The 20,170-nt window shown below is 39.3% G+C and overlaps 1 protein-coding gene across 2 annotated transcripts in view; it reads left to right on the forward strand.

The window, feature by feature from the left end:
• Window positions 1-20,170, forward strand: part of FOXP2 (forkhead box P2) — a 689,501-nt gene that overhangs the window by 635,870 nt on the left and 33,461 nt on the right. For both annotated transcript variants that reach the window (XM_081102058.1, XM_081102059.1), the window contains 5 exons: window positions 2,795-3,008; window positions 6,635-6,739; window positions 13,673-13,760; window positions 15,402-15,485; window positions 19,588-19,789. In XM_081102058.1, the coding sequence (XP_080958184.1) occupies window positions 2,795-3,008; window positions 6,635-6,739; window positions 13,673-13,760; window positions 15,402-15,485; window positions 19,588-19,789 (693 nt within the window). The remainder of the gene's footprint in view (window positions 1-2,794; window positions 3,009-6,634; window positions 6,740-13,672; window positions 13,761-15,401; window positions 15,486-19,587; window positions 19,790-20,170) is intronic.

Raw genomic sequence — 20,170 nt, forward strand, 5'->3', positions numbered from 1 at the left:
AATGCAGGAGCTGCCTCCTGGTGGGCAGTGTGCTCCCACTGTGGGAGCGCTGCTCAGTCGACAGACGGGCACCAGATGCTGGGCTCACGGCTGGTGAGCACAGCTGTGGCAGCACGAACCTCTCTGGCGCACACTCCCCCTGTACACCTGAGCGGTGGTGGCAGGCGCAGTGTGGCTGCAATGAGCGAGAGCTGCGCGGCACTCATTCCTGGCTCAGGCTCCTCTCTGGCTGCCTGCCACTTCCTGCACTACTTCGAATGATATGGACAGAGGGCTAGAGCCCAACAAGATGGTGGATAGGCCAGGCTGCAGCGGCGCGGAGGTCCACTGATCCCCACAGGCCGGCCCGAGGGACCCCACTGATGCACGAATCTGTGCACCGGACCTCTAGTAAGGTATATAAAGACTAGATGAAAGCACAGTACTTGGAACATATAAGTATTATTTTATAAGTTAAATATTGTAAACAATAGTGTTTCAATTACTTGTTTGAAAATTATAGATAAAAGTGCAAGTATTGTACCTAGGTCTTATATTTTCATTCTTCATAAATTAGGTTAGTTTGTATAATCTTAACCAGGGAGTTGTTATAATGAGTAGTGGACTTATTCTATCAGTCATAAAGTAAAAGGAATGTTCAGATATTATCTGCTTAATTGATTCCTATAATAAGCATATTGTCTTATTCAGGACTTCAAAATGATAATTATAAAATAGTAGAGGCCCAGTGCACAAATTTGTGCACCAGTGGGGTCCCTCAGCCAGACCTGTGGGATTGGGCTGAAACCGGCTCTCCAACATCCCCCAAGGGGTCCCAGATTGCGAGAGGGTGCAGGCCAGCCCGAGGGACCCCACCAGTGCATGATCAGGGCCGGGAAGGAATGCAGGGGGTTGTCCAGCTTGGAGAGACTGCGGGAGGGCTCCAGGGCATGTCTGGTCTGTCACTCTCAATCCCAATCGGCCAGACCCCAGCAGCAAGCTAACACATCTGTTGGAGCATCTGCCTCCAGGGCACATCATAATGACTGGTCGACCAGTCGACTTTCTGCCCCCTGGTGGTCAGTGCACATCATAGCGAGCAGTTGAGCTGCCTTAGCATATGATTAGCATATTATGCTTTGATTGGTTGAACGGCTGACCAGCCGACCAGACACTTAGCATATGAGGCTTTTATTATATAGGACTAGAGGACCGGTGCACAAAAATTTGTGCACTTGGTGGGAGGGGCGGGTCCATCAGCCCAGCCTGTGCCCTCTCGCAGTCTGGGACCCCTATGACCACCTGCTGGCTTAGGCCCGCTCCCCCGGGGGATTGGGCCTAAGATGGCAATCAGACATCCCTCTGGCAGCCCTGCAGCCCTCAGGGGATGTCCACTTGCCAGCGGGGAGCAGGCCTAAACTGCAGTCAGACATCCTTAGCGCTGCTGAGGAGGCGGGAGAGGCTCCCACCACCATTGCTGTACTCGCAGCCATCAGCCTGGCTTGTGGCTGAGCAGAGCTCCCCCTGTGGGAGCGCACTGACCACCAGGGGGCAGCTCCTGCATTGAGCCTCTGCCCCTGGTGGTCAGTGTGTGTCATAGTGACCAGTCATTCCCATTCCTTCTGCTGTTAGGGTCAGTTTGCATATTACCCTTTTACTCTATAGGATAGAGGCCTGGTGCACAGGTGGGGGCCAGCTGGTTTGCCCTGAAGGGTGTCCCGGATCACGGTAGGGGTCCCCACTGGGGTGCCTGGCCAGCCTGGATGAGGGGATGGTGGCTGTTTGCAGCTGGTCACACCCCCTTCAGGGTGGGGGTCCCCACTGGGGTGCCTGGCCAGTCTGAGGGGCTGAGGGCCGTTTTTCAGGCTGGTGGGAGACTGATGCTCCCAACCTCTCCTTTTTTTCTTTTTTCTTTTTTTATTCTGGGATTTATTTACCTTCTATGGCTGTCACTGGAGCTGAGAGCTGGCTTTAGCTCTGAGGCTTGGCTCCAGCTCTGAGGCCTCAGCTGCTGAAAGCAGGTATCTGGGTTTGTTTGGGTTCTATAATCAAAACTCTGTTGCAACTCCAGCAATGAGGCCCGGCTGGCTGAAAGCAGGTTTCTGGGGTTTGTTTAGCTTCTATAATTGCAACAATGTTTCTTAGAGTGCAGCTCAGAGGCCGGCAGCGGCAGGCGGGGAACCTTGGCTTCCTCCATCACTGGAGCAAGCAAACCTCCTGTTTGCTTCAGCTGCCTGGCTGCCGTCCGCCATCTTGGTTGGCAGTTAATTTGCATATCGCCCTGATTAGCCAATGGGAAGGGTAGCGAAGTTACCCTAGTAATTAAACCTGGTTAATTACCATGTTTGTCTATTATTAGATAGGATAGTTTTATTTTGAATTTAGTGTTTACTATTTTTCTCTGACACTTTTGTTAACCTTCATAAGATCAGTTTTTCTTTTCATTCATTTCTTTTGATATGTCTTTTTACAAATCTATTTCTCTTTCACTTCCTCACTAATAAGACAATATTAGTTAGCAATAAGTAAAATCTGGTAGAAGTTGAATAATCTTCAAATAGAATTTGCTGGATTTTTTTCTATTGATCTTTAGTATTATTCTGAATACTCTTATTCTCAGTACTATTGCCAAATTGGTAGTCTTTAGCAAATAACTGATTACTTAAGAGAAAAGCTGTGGTGCTGATGGTGTAAAGTCACTTATTTTTGTATATTAATTATGCTGTAATATTACTTTTATTATTGACATCAATCCAAAAATAACACTAATCTCATTAGGTGAACTTTACCTGTGGCTCTTCTTCCCATTTCATAGCTGGCTTGAGTCCTGCTGAGATTCAGCAGTTATGGAAAGAAGTGACTGGAGTTCACAGCATGGAAGACAATGGCATCAAACACGGAGGGCTCGACCTCACTACAAACAACTCCTCCTTGACTACCTCCCCCACCACTTCCAAAGCCTCACCACCAATCACCCATCACGCCATAGTGAATGGACAGTCTTCAGTCCTAAACACAAGGCGGGACAGGTAAATCCCATGAGATTTATCTTAAATTTATCTTTCACCAAATTTTACTGTCACTGTCGATTAAAACTAAAAATTATGATTTGTGCTAACAAAGGGAAAATGTATAAAACAGCAAATTAAATGGAAGCCTTTAGATTATTTATCTTACGTATTTTTTTATTTCAAAAAGCAGTTTAAATACTAACAGTTTTATGGCTACAGTGGTAATTTACCTGAAAAAAAGTTATTTTTAATAAGTGCATGTGGAACTATCCTGTTGATATATTTTATTACTAAGATGTTGTTATTAACCTGAATTCCATCAGAACATTTTACCATTTTTTAACTTAACCAGTTTCACACATCATTATATATGTATACATTATATATATACATAATATATGATGGGATTTATAAATATGTAAAAATAAACTTATGCTGATAACTTTCTGAATAAATTCGACTCAAAATTTGTAAGTTAAAAATTATTTTAAGTTACCAACATTAAGTACATTATGTTAGACTAGAGGCCCAGTGCATGAAATTCATGCACGGGGGGGGCGGGGGGGAGGCGGGGTGTCCGTCAGCCCGGCCTGTACCCTCTCACAGTCCGGGACCCCTTGGGGGATGTCTGATTGCCTAAACTGGCAGTTGGACATCCCCTGAGGGATGTAGCAGTGTGCCAAGCAGCAGGTGGCCAGGGAGGAGCCCGAATCGGGGCCAGGTGCCTCTTGTGCTCATCCTGGCCCACTGCGTCTGATGCCATGGAGTTGGGAGAGGCTCCCACCATGGCAGCTGTGCTCGCCAGCCATGAGCCCGGCTTCTGGCTGAGCGGCGCTCCCTCTGTGGAAGAACACTGAAAAACAGAGGGCAGCTCCTGCATTGAGCATCTGCCCCCTGGTGGCCAGTGTGCATCATAGGGACCAGTCATTCTGGTCCGTCTGCTGTAATGGTCGCTTAGGCTTTTATTATATAGGCTAGAGTCCTGGTGCACCAGTGGGGTCCCTTAGCCTGACCTGCAGGATCAGGCCGAAACCAGCTCTCTGACAGCCCCCAAGGGGTCCCTGATTGTGTGAGGGCTCAGGCCAGGCCAAGGGACCCCCCTGGTGCACAATCAGGGGTGGGGAGAGACCGTGGGAAGGCTTCAGGGAGTGTCTGGTCCATTTTGCTCAGTCCTGATTGACTGGATCCCAGCAGCAAGCTAACCTACCGGTTACAACCGGTGCCCTCTAGTGATCAGTGAACATCATAGCAACTGGTCAAACAGTCGAAGTGTCTGCCCCCTGGTGGTCAGTGCACATCATAGTAACTGGTCAACAGGTCGACTGTCTGTCCCCTGGTGGTCAGTGCACATCATAGCGAGCTGTTGAGCGGCCTTATCATATCATTCGCACATTACGCTTTGATTGGTTGAACAGCCAACAGGTCGACTGGACACTTAGCATATTAGGCTTTTATTATATAAAATAATTTTTAAAGTTACTGTTTTACTTTAGTTGTATAAAGGCTGCCTTTGTAAGAGGAGTACCCATGCACTTTTGTCCATTTAGTTCCATTCATTCAGGGATATGGATACCTATTCAAGGTCTTTAAAGTAATTTACTTGAAATATGTAAGCTAAAATATTTCTCAACTTGAAAAGTATCTTTTTAAAAGGTGAAACATAAGTGTAAGATTTCTTAAAGTGACTGAGGCGTATATGATATATAGTTTTCAAATTTAAGTGTAGTAGAATGATAGTGTTGTTTAATAGAATACAAATATCTGCCTAGCTGCAACAGATATCCTATATAATAAGAGGCTAATATGCAAATAGACCAAACGGTGGAACAACTGAACAACCAGTTGCTATGACATGCACTGACCACCAGGGGGCATGTGCAGAACATGGCGGGTGCTGGCCGCCGGTGGAGCAGGTGAGTGGGGGCTCCAGACCAAGGCGGGGAGCCAGTTGCTGTCATCAGGGAGTGCCTCTGGTGGTTACTGAAAATTCTTTGCTCCCGCACGCCATGGTCCCGCCCAGCACTTGCACTGGAGCCACCGCTCACACCCACTGCTGGCACCTGGTGCCAGCCCCAATCACTTGGTACTGTCAGCAGGTACGAGCAGTGGCTGCTGGCCCCAATTGCCCCTCAGGGCTTCTCCACCTCCCCCTGCTCCTGAGTGGAGATCAGAGCCAGCAGCCACCTCTCACACCTGCTTCCGGCAACAACCCTGCCTACACCCACTGCCAGTGCCAGAGCCGCTGCTCGCACCCACTGCCAGTCCCAATCACTTGGCGCCATCAGTGGGTGCAAACGGCAGCTGCCAGCCTGATTGCTCCTCAGAGCTTCTCCACCTCTCCCTGTTCCTGAAGGGCGATCTGGGCAGCAGCTGCCACTCACACCCGCTGACAGCACCAGCCCTGCTTGCACCCGCTGCTGGTGCTGGCCCCAATCGCACCTTCGATGGGTGCGAGTGGGGCCAGCACTGTCAGTGTGTGGGAGTGGTGGTGATGGGAGGAGGGGCTAGGTGGGGGTGCAGGGGATGGGCTGAGACCCACCCCTGTGCCCACAGTTCCTTTCAAGGTGAATGAATTTGTGCATTGGGCCTCTAGTTTTTTTATAAAAATGTATTTTTTTTCAAAGACACATTTAATTACAGTAAGTTTAAAATAGAATGTTATCCTTTGGCGATGTTTTTGAGTATCATGAAAACTTTTTCTTGTTAGCTTGCATTAATATAAAATGATATTCCTCAGGATGCTTTCACGCTTATTTTAATTGAGATTAATTTGTTGATTGTATATTTCAGAAGTTGGTTGATTTCTCTAGGACAGTGGTTCTCAACCTGTGGGTCGCGACCCCTTTGGGGGTTGAACGACCCTTTCACAAGGGTCGCCTAAGACCATCGGAAAACACATATATAATTACATGTTGTTTTTGTGATTAATCACTATGTTTTAATTATGTTCAATTTGTAACAATGAAAATACATCCTGCATATCAGATATTTACATTATGATTCATAACAGTAGCAAAATTACAGTTATGAAGTAGCAACGAAAATAATTTTATGGTTGGGGGTCACCACAACATGAGGAACTGTATTAATGGGTCGCGGCATTAGGAATGTTGAGAACCACTGCTCTAGGATCTCTCTATCTGATATAATACATATCTAAGTAGTATTTTTTTAAATCAACTGTTACTAGTAGACATATATATGGTTCACACGTATATATTGAACAATTTAAATGTCCTAATGCTCTTCTTTAAAAAAGAGTATTTCACAAATCTTATTATTCTCTTAAAAATACAGGTGGTTTTTTTCCCCACTTGACCACATATGAATAAATATATATACTTCTTTAGTGGTAAATGTTACATTAAGGTCATATGGCAGAATTAGCATATGATATTATGCAGTCCTCTCGGTTTTTCATCCTTTATTAACAGTTGTCTTTGGTTCTATTTCCCATCTAATTGGAACATCATCTAGCCTTGGCAGTTGAACTATTCAGTAGAACGATTAAATTTTCCTGAGTGCCCTGAGCTGAATTGACCTGTTTTGACCTGTTTGTCACTGGGTGTAACCTGACAGGCTCGAGCAGTCTGCAACGATTATGGCTTTTTGAGATGAATCTGATGCCTGTTCCTTTGCTACAGCTCATCACATGAGGAGACTGGAGCCTCTCACACTCTCTATGGCCATGGAGTTTGCAAATGGCCAGGCTGCGAAAGCATTTGTGAAGATTTTGGACAGTTTTTAAAGTATGTATTTAACTTTTTTCAGGGGTGAAAGTGGGTTAGTGGGAGTTATAGGCGCATTGCTTTACATAAACAAAGGTCCATCATGAGGGATAATAAGTTTTCTTTGTTTCAACAAGTGGACCAGCAAAGTCAGCTGAAGAAGTCTAACTGTTCATCTCTTCTTTCCATGAGAAAATTGACAAATCATTCAATAGAGTGTTTTTGTTTGTTTTTTCTTTTTCTTTTATTTTTTTGTTTTGCTTTTTTTTCTTTGTAATCCTCACCCAAGGATATTTTCCCATTGATTTTTAGAGAGAGTGGAAGAGAGAGGGAAAGACAGAGAGGAATATCAATGTGAGAGAAACACATCGCTTGGTTGCCTCCTGCACACACCCAAACCAGGGCCTGGGCTGGGGAGGAGCCTGCAACCAAGGTATGTGACCTTGACTGGAATCGAACCCAGGACCCTTCAGTCCACAGGTTGACACTCTATCCACTGAGCAAAACCAGCGAGGGCCAATAGAGGTTTTTGAATGAATGAAAAATATTAGCCTACTATAACAGCATCATTAATAATTGGGACATCTGTTTGCAGCGTTCACTAAAATTTCAGTTTTTAATAAAAATTTCAAGTAAAGCTATATGAGAAGTCATATTATATATGTGTATTTTAAACATATATTTTATAGGTTTATTTTTTCATTGCAAACTTTATATTTCTTAACTTAAATAATAATATCTAAGATGTATATTTAACAAATGTATATAAAAATAAAAACCTGAAAGTTAAAAGGATCTAAAATTGACACTTGTTGTCCCCAACATCATAAAGAAACATACATAGTTGTATGTATGTATGATGGTTTGTATGGCTTCTCTAGCTTAAAATTAAAATTTGAAATATCTTTACTTTTTTCATACAGTGACAATTTATTATTTACTTTTTAAAAGGTTCTTTTTCAAATGAGAATATGCATTTTTCATGACCATTTTCCATGCACAATTCCAGTGTATGAGTTCTAAACAGAGCTGCGGATAGATTTATGGAGATGAGTAACTTCACAGGCTGAGACTCTTATGTTGTCATGGAGCAGCTAACAGGGTGAATGAACTGTTTCATGCTTCATCAACAATTAAGTTAATTAGCTCATTTGAAATTGCACTGCTATTTTGCCAGGATGTTGGCAGAAACATCAGAAAGATGTGTTTACAAATGGTAGACTACAGGGTATAGAGAAAAGGCATCTTAAAAACAAGGCACACATACTTGATATCAGAATAACTTTATAACTTCTACAAGGATTTTTTAAAACATTTTTATTTTATTACTGACCACTTGAAAGGAAATATGCTTCCTATACTGCTATGACTTTTTTAAACGTCCTGAAATGAATATTTGCACTCCTATTACATCAAAACTAGAGGCCTGGTGCACAAAATTCATGCATTAAGGGGGTTCCTCAGCCTGGCCTGCACCCTCTCGCAGGACGGGAGCCGTCCAGAGGTGTCCGACTGGCGGCTTAGGCCCACTCTCTGCAGGGAGCAGGCCTAAGCTGGCAGTCAGACATCCTTAGCACTGCCGAGGATGCGGGAGAGGCTCTCACCACCGCCGCTGAGCTCACCAGCCGTGAGCCCAGCTTCTGGCTGAGTGGTGCTCCTGAGCATCTGCCCCCTGGTGGTCAGTGCATGTCATAGCAACTGGTCTTTCTGCCATTCGGTTGATTTGCATATTAGCCTTTTATTTTATAGGATAGTTGTGAGCTGTCATTGTGTTGGGTATGAAACTGATTTGAGTGTTCTAAGCAGAGAGCGTTTAAAATGTTAAGTAACTTTGCTAAAGTTTTCCTGTTTTGAAAAAATAACATTTGCTAAAACAAAGACAGAATATAGGAATATTAATTTTTTTAAGAACTAATTTCTTCATTTGGGTATATAAGTCCTTATCAATATTATTTCTTATCATTAAGATTAGTTACAGGACTAATGCTATTTCTTCAATATGATAATTTAAACCATAGAATCAGCCCAGTCACCATACATTTTATTGCTTCAAGTTATTCTATCTGACAAAACTTAAAATAAATCTTTAAGAAAATACCATATATTTTCTTCAGGATGATTTTCTTTATAGCACATGAAAAGGAACATTTTTATTTATCTTAAAAACTTATATATATATTTTATTACTAACAAGAAGATGAATAGAAATCCTCATTTTACCTTTCATGTTTCTTTATTATAATCATGCTAGTATCTTTTAGACTGAAGAATTACAAGTAGGAAAGCATTTTCTTTCAATTAAATATCAACTTTGGTTCCAAAGACTGACCATTTTTCCGACCCATTAAATTTATAGGGATGACAGGACAAATGACAGCAGACTTCCAGGCCTTTCTGTTAGTTCATTTTTTTATGATATGCTTTAAATTCCCTAAACCACAGATCTGTGATAATTTCTGCTAATAGAGCTAATGCCAGTGTACTGTACTGAAATGAAATATTAATAAGACATATTTCCATACTGATGTTGTCTTTTTCTTAAAATGTTTGTGAAATTTTAAGAGAAATAAAATAATAATTTTATTAAATTAAGTTCAGTTTATTCAGTGACTTTGTAGAAAATGAAATGAAGAAGGCATCACCACTAATAAAGATTGTTTTTAAATGAAGATTTCGCTTTTCTTTTGTAATCATGGAGAGAATTGAGAGTCTTGGACAAAAAAGTCAAACAAGTCAAAAAGCTATGAAAAGATAAAAAGTTTTTAGCTCTCCATTTTCTTATTTATCCATTCTCTGAGAATTTTATAGCCAGTGTTTTTACAAAAGCTTTTTGTTTGTTTGTTTAGAAAATATTGTGGTATTTTTATTTCTAAAATGCACTAGAAATAAACTATATAGCTTGAACTTTACTTTGGTATCAGACAACTTATTCATTAGTTTGAAATCAAATAAACTATCCATTATTACTACTTAGCCTACATATGTTAAGTAACAAATAATAAAATAAATTATATTGAATCCCAAATTCCCTTTCTTACATTACTTTCCCAAGTTGGTAGAATCTCTCACTGCTTTTACCCAGGATCAAATAAAAAGCCACCAGAAGAGAGTTGCATATATAGATATGTGTGTACATATATATGTACATGGTAAATATGTACATACATGATTTTAATATTTAATATTAAGTATTCAATTGAAACATTATTTTCTATTGCATAAAAAACCTTAAGATGAAATTAGAAACTTTTATTTGTAATAGCCAAATAAAAGCAAAAAATAAGAAATGAAGAAGAAAATTCAGGCTAAAAAGGTATTTAGAAAAAATTTTGAATTTTTCTGTAAAGTAGGTGTTGACAGAAGCTTATCATTTTTCTGAGCAATAATTGAAGACTTTACCAGATCACTAAAACCATTTAATATTAGTTCTTCATTACTGTCTTATAAATGTCACAGTGTAATAACAACTGACAAAACTTGTGTAGTTAGCCTGCAAATTTATCATTCCACTGGACCTAAGTCAGTTGGAATGTGGATGGACTGACTTTTAGATCTTAATCCAAAAGGTTTGCAATATCGCATTCCAGTTAGCAGACAAGTACTCCTGAACTTGCACGCCTAGATGCCAGCAAACAATACATGTTCCGAGATACGAAGATGGATATACTCCTTTTGAAGAAGGGCAGACTGGTTAGTGCCATAAAAATATCAATCTGTTAAAGAGTAATTAGTTGATAATAAATGAATCAGGTTTATTTACAAAGACTAAATGGTTAAGTCTTGACACTGTATAAAGAACAATAGAAAACGTAGTGGAAATAGTTTATTTAATGGAAAATATGTTGTCTTTTTTTTCTGGTAGCTGACTAGAAATTGTGCTTTTGCTTAGTGTGTATTGTCTATTTCTTTGTCTTTGACTAGGCAGCATGGCTACAAAATTATGACCTCAAGAAAGCATGCTTTGAACTTGTCAGAATGTTGTTTCTTTTGGTGACAGTGCCCCCATCTCTCAAAACTAAGGCATCTCACATAATCAACTAAATGAATAGTGACAGCTAACATTTTGTATTTAAACTCCTGTCAGTGTTTAAACATAAAAAGCTTGATGCAAAATAAATCAAACACAGTGATTTGCAAGTGAAACATTTTGTACAAAAAAAGTCTAACATGGTTGGATTAAATCTGATCTCTTTTTAGCTTATCGAATACTATAACTTTAAATGAATTTGAAAAATCTAGAGTTTAAAATTGAATTGCTAATCTGCTGTGTATATAACCGAAAGTTACCACATGCGTTTATAACCTTAAAAGCTTCGTTAAAGAGAATTGTGCATGAAATATGTTGGACGGGCCCTTTTCTACTTTTCATCTTTCTGAAGTGTTTGCTTCACTGTTTTTAGAAAGAATTTGACGGCCTACTTAAATTCTTTTCAGTCCCCACCACCTACCTAGCACACAGATCCAATGCAGTTTTGAAAGAACGTCAGTAGACCACATCGTTTATTCCATTTTGAAAACAAAAATCAATATACCTATAAAGTGACCTATAAATTAGAGCTGGCTCACACAATGTTTGTTCAGTGCTGCCTTTCTGAATGCACCCTTTGCATTTTTTTCTTCACCTCTGTGTTTGAACTGCAGTCTCGGTAAGAAGCTCATTAGGGGACATTAGGGACTGGAGCTAACCAGAATTCCAGAGCTTGCTTTGCTCTTATTAATGCATAGTAGAGTAGAATGCATTTAAATATTTCATAGATATTCAGTAATTTGTGTGTAATCGTCTTGTTAGCAGACCGGTAGAAGTAGAACAGGCCTGTGAAATGGTGTTAGTGATTGCATGTGTAATTTACAGACCTTTGCCATCAGAAACCGTATTATTGTTGGCTAGTATGAAGCTGTGAAATAGAACTACCGATAAGTAAAAAAAAAAAAAGAAACTTAATAAAGGTTTTGTAACAAGCATCTTCGGGGATAACAACCCCACTTGGTCATTTTGAAGCAGCTATAATTTATGACATAGGCAATATATCAAATGCATAAGATAGTATTATGGAGCATTCATATGAAAAGGGTATTTGCAACATTAGTTCCAACTTCCTGCAAGGGACATGATTAAATGATTAATGAAATGTCCCTTTGCATATGCATTTTGAAACAGCAATTAGGCACTGACTGAGAAAAATCCACCAATCCTCTCATTTTTCAGTATTATCTCATTCTTGATTTATAAATCATAGAGAATTTTTGAGCAGCAATATGTAGTACCTGAGATAGTTATAAAAGCATAAAAGAGAATAATTCGGGCACAAAAGAGTCACAAACACATACATTCCTAATTTAATATTAATATTCAGCCTATTGAGTTAGTCTTAGTACATTGTATTTATATCCAACACTATTTCTGTACTTTGATTGGCATAATTAAGTAGGGAGAATGAATAGGCACTATTATTTTACATATCACTGGTAAACAATAGCAACGAAAGGAGAAGGGAGATGTGGCAGAGGTATGTATGTGTTTTTCAAGTTCTCAGTAATCCACTGGAGGCTGTTCTATAAATGATCATCGAAGGGCTGCAAGCTAGCCTATAATTACAGGAGAGAAAGTGGCAGCTCTGGCATTTCATAACTATGTGTCCTCGAAAAGTGCTTTGTGAGTTTGTCACCAATGATAATTTAGATAGAGGCTCATTACTGAACATCACAACACTTTAAAAACCTTTCGCCTTCATACAGGAGAATAAAGGACTATTTTAATGACAAGGTTCTTTTGTGTCCCACTGAAAAATTCAATCAAGACAAAACCTCATTGACTATTATTGTAGTCTATAGTCTCTATTCTAATAAGAGCTGTATAGATAAATTGAATAGGTTTCTAAGACCCAGATATATAATGCAAACATTTTATACATTTTTTTAGTTCTTTAAGTATAGGATAATTATCACTAAGATGTACACAAGTGTTAAAAAAAAAAACACCTCTCTAAAAGTGATTTTATGCAAAAACAAACATGTTCTACAGCATATATCTTTTCTTATGAAACTGTGTATTCTACTTACCATGTTCCATTTACATTCTATTCTTTGTGTATAGCTACAGCATTTTTTAAAAAAAATATTCCTCGTTTAGACTGATTGTAGAATAAATATATGCATATTCTCCAAGAGTTCATAGTGAAAAAAAAAAACATAAGAAAAATACAACAATATTAAAGTTAAGATTACAATGACCATTGTAGTACACTGATAGAATACGATCTCATTGTCCATTAAAGTTTTGGTGAAAACACTGAAAAACGACTTTTTTAAAGGTCTCGTTAATTAGGAATTAGTGACACTTTACATCATAAGCTCACGTCCAGTTTAACATTTCATGCCTCCTTTCCAGCAAGAGTGAGTGAATTTTAGTTGCGTTACAATTAGGTTCACAGGAGAACTGAGCAGAGCTGAGCTGAGGGCAGAGAGGGATAGTGGAGGTGCCATCCTGCAGTCTAACCCCGCACCTCAGACCTGACCTGATGCACTTCACTCTTTTAGTCCACAGTTTCCCTTCCAGCAGGAGTGACAATTGTGACAAGACACATGGAAGTGTGTCGTTGTGATGAGTGAGGATGTATTAAAACGAATGGATTTAATTTTTCAAGGGAGGGGGTGGAATAGAGCAAAGGTTTCCAATTGCTGAACCTAGATCAACTAACAAATAAACCCACTTATTTATAAAGTTGTTCTCTCTCAGAAACACCATTTCAAATCTTCTATTAATGTGTTGCATATGTATCTACCTATTTTCTTCATTATTCATTTCAAGAAACTTTTGTTGGTATAGTTTCAAGGTGCTCCTTTTGCCCTACTGTGCAGGGAACTATGACTTCAGGGTAGTGCGTTCGAAGTGGAGCATATACTACTGAGACACACATTGGTTGACTTTCTGTTTTGCGTCTTGTGTTTGTTTAGGCACCTTAACAATGAACACGCGTTGGATGACCGGAGCACTGCCCAGTGCCGAGTGCAAATGCAGGTGGTCCAACAGTTAGAAATACAGGTTTGTCAAATGCTAACTTCATGGACTCCTCTCTCATATTTCTGGTGGGTTACATTGGGTACTGGGCACATTCTGAGTCTTTTAACACAATGCCTAATAGAAATACATGGAATTTTAGATTGTTTATAATGAATGCAACAATGGATAACTCGGGATGGAAGGATATAGCTTAATGTACATATCACGTAGACATGTAACCTTTAGATTACATAATCTATATTTGAATATCCAAAAAGAGCCCAATCTCAGTTTTCCCCCATTGTGGTTATACCGCACCCCCCCCCCCCAATTGGATATGATTTTATTGCGGAGACAGTTTTTACATGAACTAATCATGATTTTTTCCCCATTAGATTGTATCATATAGCAAAAATCTTTATAGCATCATGCCTGTAGCATATTACTCTGAGAAGAACCTTTTCCTTTTCTATCTTTGGTGTCTTTTTAATTAAAGAACTTGCAAAAAAATTTTAAGACTTGTCTGTACTGGAGTTATGACTGCAAATAATTTATAATATCACAGATAGTAATGTATTATAGCAAGTACTGCTAATTTAAGTTAAAACATTTTAGTTACTATTGAAACAGCATTTAGACAAAAATAAATAGAACTCATAAAACAGGTCAGAAGCAGTTATAACACTGTATCATTCTTACTACGCTTGCCCTACCCTTTAAGGCTTCTTCCAGTGTTTCAACTTAAAGATGTTTTTTCTTCCCCTCAATCAGACCCATACTTTGTGTTATTGAATTAAACATACAATTTATTTTTTTCTTCACACTTTACTACATCTTGATGTGCTTTAAACCCATCATGTTGTAGCTTTTTCCCAGAGAGCTGTTAAAAATGTTTATTTTGACTTGTAAAATAATCAAGGACACATCACAAGCATAATTAGTGATGTCGTTTTTTAAAAAAAAACTTTCTGTAAACCTGTTTACCACCTATAAAAGGTGGAGAAAAACATAAAAGTTTAGCTGATGAAGACACAGTCTGCAGTGTGACCAATTATGTCTTTTTCTTTTTTTCTTTTCTGCTGTGTCTGACTGATGGAAAAGTAAGGTCCGTCACTTGTAATGAGACCCAGTGCAAGTATAGAAGCCGGCTCCGTGGCAGAGTTCAGCGTTTCACACTGCCTGGTCTCTGTCACTCCATTGAATTAGATTGATGATGGCAGATTGGAGGGGGCACTAACTGGACCTCAGTGGGAATGCATGAAGTGTGGAGACAACCCTGGCAGGCACTTTGCTTTGAGAACCCTTCACCCCTTCACAGCTGTTGGCACTAGTCCATCGCTAACAGTGTCCACAGGACTTTAAAGAGACACCATGGGTCTTCTAATTTATGGTTTTAGTAACTTGTTACTGTCAGGACAACTGTGACCTCAATTCTCTTATTGACAAAAAGATGAAGTGTTATTTGTTTTCTCTGACCTTTTAACATAAGGAAAGCTATCCATGTTTTCTTCCCCCCTTCCTAGCTAAAGTTGTGCTTCCTCCCAGATAAGTTCCTATGGACACAGACTTTTGTATGCAGGAATCATTACTCTGAGACAAGCTCAATGATAAGATGTATCACAGCAATAAAATAGCTGTATCAGTCATTTCTAAAATGCTTCTGATCTCACTCGTTCTTAACAGCTTTCTAAAGAACGAGAACGTCTTCAAGCGATGATGACCCACTTGCACATGCGACCCTCAGAACCCAAACCATCTCCCAAACCTGTAAGTGCATATTGCTTTATAAACAGTAAATAGCTCTACTGATGTAACAGAGTAAGAAAATGAACAATTTAGTGACAGCTAGAAAACAATGAGTGTGATGAAAAATATGGCAATAAAATGAAAGGAAAATGCAATCGCTTGTCAAATTGTATGTTTCTTTTAAAGTAATGCTATCTTTTACAAAATCTATCCAATCTGCACCATGGGTGACGCTAAACAAAGTACGCCTATCAGTGCACAAATCACTGCCTTGCGGCTGAAGCAAGAGAATATCTTTCTGAGATAGGCTTACAGATATTAACAGGAAACCCACTTTGAGCAGCCTGGAAAGCAGGAACAGTCCAAATCACAAATAGAAAGGTGTGTGGCATGCCGACGAGGATTTAGATCAATCATAACATACATACAAATAGATTTTTTTAATCAAATATTTTCTCAAAAATGTCATCGTCTTTTCATAGTCAATTTCCTCCCATTTCTTTGGTTGTTATTTCAGTTACGTTATGTTAATGTGTTTTACTAGATAGTACACATATTGTTAATTTAGACAGCTTATGACAAAGGGAAATGGCTGATTATAGAACATAATAACTGCCATTTCCCTCAAAAATATATAAAATTGAAGCCCCACCTGATAATGTTGTCAGGTACACAGACTGTTGGAAAGAACATACTTTACCTCACTCTGCAAATGTTTGCTCAGAAACTTGGAGTATCAGCTGGGTAACTGGTTTAGTGAAAGTTTGGGGGCTATGCTTTAGTAAGCCTCCTGTAGAGCCTGATGGCTAGTGAATACCAGCTTTGACTCTCCCTCCATTTCTTCAAGGGAAAAAAAAATTATTTGGTTTTGTAGTAGAAGGAAAGATAAAAGACAGACTACACTGTATGAGTTTTCTCCTAGTATCTCTGACATCACTCATTGATGAATATTATTCAAAATTTACTTTTTTTGCATAAAGAACATGTTTCCTTAAACTCTGCTAAGATATTAGAGGGTTTTTTTTCTTTGTACTACATTTAAGTGTAGGGTACTGCAAACACATTTTAATAGAAAGAAAGGAGAAATGTATCATTTGAATCTGACATATTACTTTTTAAACTGTATGATGGCTAAGTTTTTAATTAAAAAAATAAACTTTTGAAGATCTTTTTGACCCTTTATTTATGAATTTTTTCCATAAGGTCCCCCCCCCATTGCTTCTATAGTATAATGTAGATAATCACAAAACAGAATAATTGTCTCATAAATCCATCAGGAATCTGCAGCTTGTTCTTTTCCAATTAATTATTCAATCAGTAAATTTTTAAAAACTCTAGCAGCATGGTTACATCTACACTAATAAAGAATTTTCAGCCTATAATCCACAACAGAACCTGAATGAATAATGTAATTGAAGTATTACATTACATAAACCACACATGAAAGAATTGCTAATTGCGTTTGATGGTGGGCAATTAATATAGAATCTTAGATGAGCGATTTAAAATGAAATCACAGTTTAAAGTTCCCTTTGGAACTGGCAATATCTGACGTGAGCAACTGCACTACTGGCCTCGAATTGGTTTCAAAGACGAGTGGTCAATACACACACCCTTAAAAATACCCTAAAGTTTATACACTGTACAAAAGAAGCTTCCAAATTGATATAATAGTAGATATTTATGGTCTCATGTGCTGTGGCTCAGTTGAGACGGCCCACACATTTGATAAATATTAATAGCAAGAATTTATTACCAAAGAGAAATGAGCTCTGTTGGTTCATCACTGCACCCTTAACAGCTATCAGTACATGAACACAAGGTGCAACCGCACTGTCTATTATATGACCCCATTTACTCTCTGAATGGTACTTCATTAAATGGTACCTTTTGGCCATGCTATGGATGGATGAAAATCAAAGTTATCAAGGCTGCGAGTCCTGAATAATGAGTTTCACCCAACCTTGACTATATTCTGATGAGCTGATGTGGCTAAGTGCTGATCCTGGCTTTTACATGCTTCCTTTTCGTTAGTAATAAATTCTATTTTATCAGTTTGTGATTGCGCACTTCCAAACACGGTACGCTTATTACGGCAGGATGGCGGGATAAGCTACCATAACAGTGTAAACATGAGTAGTTTGCGTAGAAAAAGATGTATGTCTCCTGTTTTTATAACTTTGACCACGTCCACAAAATGTTCAGTGTCCTGTCAGGTATTCATCAAGATAGATCTTCCCTTGATTTGCAATGTTGGCATTTTTTTTTTTCTGGCCTCGGAATATGACATTTTATCTTGGTTTATGATTTCTAAAAGTGACTATGTAACCATTTCACTGAGTTGGTTAAGTATGGAGAAGAGCTTTGCTTTTCTGTCTTCTTTTTATCATTTTGCCATACACTGACGCAATGCTGATGCTAAGATCTCAATCATGACTAATTAGACATCCTGGTGTTGATTTGAAAAACATAAAATATCATTTGCAGCGTCGCACGCATAGATGCCTGTGCATCTTCCTGCGCTTCTCAAACTAGAGGCATTTCTGTCCATCCTGAGGAAGCTTACACCAGTGGCTTTTTTGCGATTAAGATGATTTTGTTTGAATATGTAGTCAATGTATTAAATGCAGCATTTAGTAGCATTATCTCAGCTTTTATTTATGTGTGTAACAAAGAATTCCCAGCCCAGTCTGCTGGCTTAGAGTGCGAACAGAATAACAGTTTGTGGTTTATTGGGAACAGATGCACTTGGGGATGCCTTCAGGGTGCCAGTCGTTATTATTAGACTGCTAATGTGCTTCTTCTGGCTGCTGCCCAAGAAAGAAGAACAATTAGCTGGCATATGTTAATTTTTGTTTCCCTAACAAATCTCTCTACTGACTAAATGTGTAAAACAAATCCACAAAGAAAGATCAATCAATGCTGTACACATCATTTTCTCCCCATTAAAAAAAGGTTTATCTTAAGAAGCGTATTTGGGATTTGAAAAGGCAGGTGTTACTAAATTACATATAAAAGCTAAATATTCTCTATTTAGCCACTAAGCAGGAGCAGAACAATTACAACTAGTTTCCTTGCTTGGTTGCATAGATTACTGCATAAAATGAAAGGTCAGTAGATTACCTCTTATGAATATCATTTGACTATATGGCAGAAATCTTTTTATGCGCTGCCCTACGTAAACTTTTTTGCTAATTGGATGCTATTTATGACAAAGGTGTGTAGTAAATATGACAGAGATGATATGGGGTGTTTGATATGAAGAAGAGGGCTTTTCTGAGGGGAGTGATGAAGGGCACACTGTTAAACAGCTCGCATACATTCTCACCTTTTTCCTTTTTTCTACCCTGACACCCACTTTCCAGGGTACATCAGCCTTAAGTGACACTGTAATCATAAATTGAAAATGATACTTCCAGAGGAATTGGCAAACTTGACATTTCATTATATTTGTTAACACATGCCACAAATGATTGTTAGTGAGGAAATTCCATTTCCCTCTCTCCATCTCCAATCAGATTTAATTTGAAAATTTTCAGCCTCCTCCGGCTAATTTGCAATTAAGACAATTTTGTTTGAATATGTAGTAATGTCATTACCATTCCACCAAATTAGCAAGGAGACTAAAGGTCAGTGTAAAATTTTCCAGCTGACTGGAGCCTCTCAGCTGAGATTTGGGACTACAGAGAGGGGAAAAAAATCCGGGCAGCAACAGAATAGCAACTTATTTTGAATCCGATTGGCTGAAAACATGGCACCCTTCATTATTGCTGCTGCTGTTGCTTCACTGGGGGGTAGGCCTGTTTAGCAACAGGGGCAGTCGGTAATCGGCAACTGGCTTTTATTTAAGAAAACGTACTTTCCCTGAAGTCTGGCAGGACAAGAAGGAGTTAGTCCTAAGTAACATTGCCAGAGATTATTAGATAACCTCTAACAGCATCCTCTAATTAGAGTTCTTATGATACAATTTCATCCTGTAATTAGTTGAGATTGGCTGCTTCATTTTGCAGCTTATTAGTGGCAACACAGCTGTAGAAGTGAATCCACTCTCATTTGTCAAACCTTTTTAAGTCTTTTTCTCTTGTCTCTACCTTTTTCCTGCCCATCTCTTGGGCCTTTGCAGCTAAATCTGGTGTCTAGTGTCACCATGTCGAAGAACATGTTGGAGACATCCCCACAGAGCTTACCTCAAACCCCTACCACACCAACGGCCCCAGTCACCCCGATTACCCAGGGACCCTCAGTAATCACCCCAGCCAGTGTGCCCAATGTGGGAGCCATACGAAGGCGACATTCAGACAAATACAACATTCCCATGTCATCAGGTAGGATATTAATGCTCAGTTGAGCTCTTTTACTTTGGGAGAGGAAAACTGAAGCCGAAGCAACTCTAGAGGAGTCATGCCAGAGCCCATGAGGACTGTCATGATTTATGGAGTGATAATTGTTTTATTCCTGGTAAATGCGGAGAGGGGTGATTCCCTAAGCATGTTAGGATGAATTGTTCTCAGTGGAAAGAAAGCTCTCCCCATTAGAGACAGGGAGAGATGTGTTGTCCAGATAGCCCGTTTCATCACCTCCATTCAAGGAGATCCTTTGATCTCCAAGGGAAGGCTACGTCAATACAGCACCTGCAAGTGATGCTGCGTGAGAAGGGCCACTGGAGACCTGTAGGCAGCACCGTGGCTTAATGCTAGACAGTTGAG

Source organism: Myotis nattereri (assembly GCF_964212035.1).
Source record: "Myotis nattereri genome assembly, chromosome: 11".
Taxonomy (NCBI): Eukaryota; Metazoa; Chordata; class Mammalia; order Chiroptera; family Vespertilionidae; genus Myotis; species Myotis nattereri.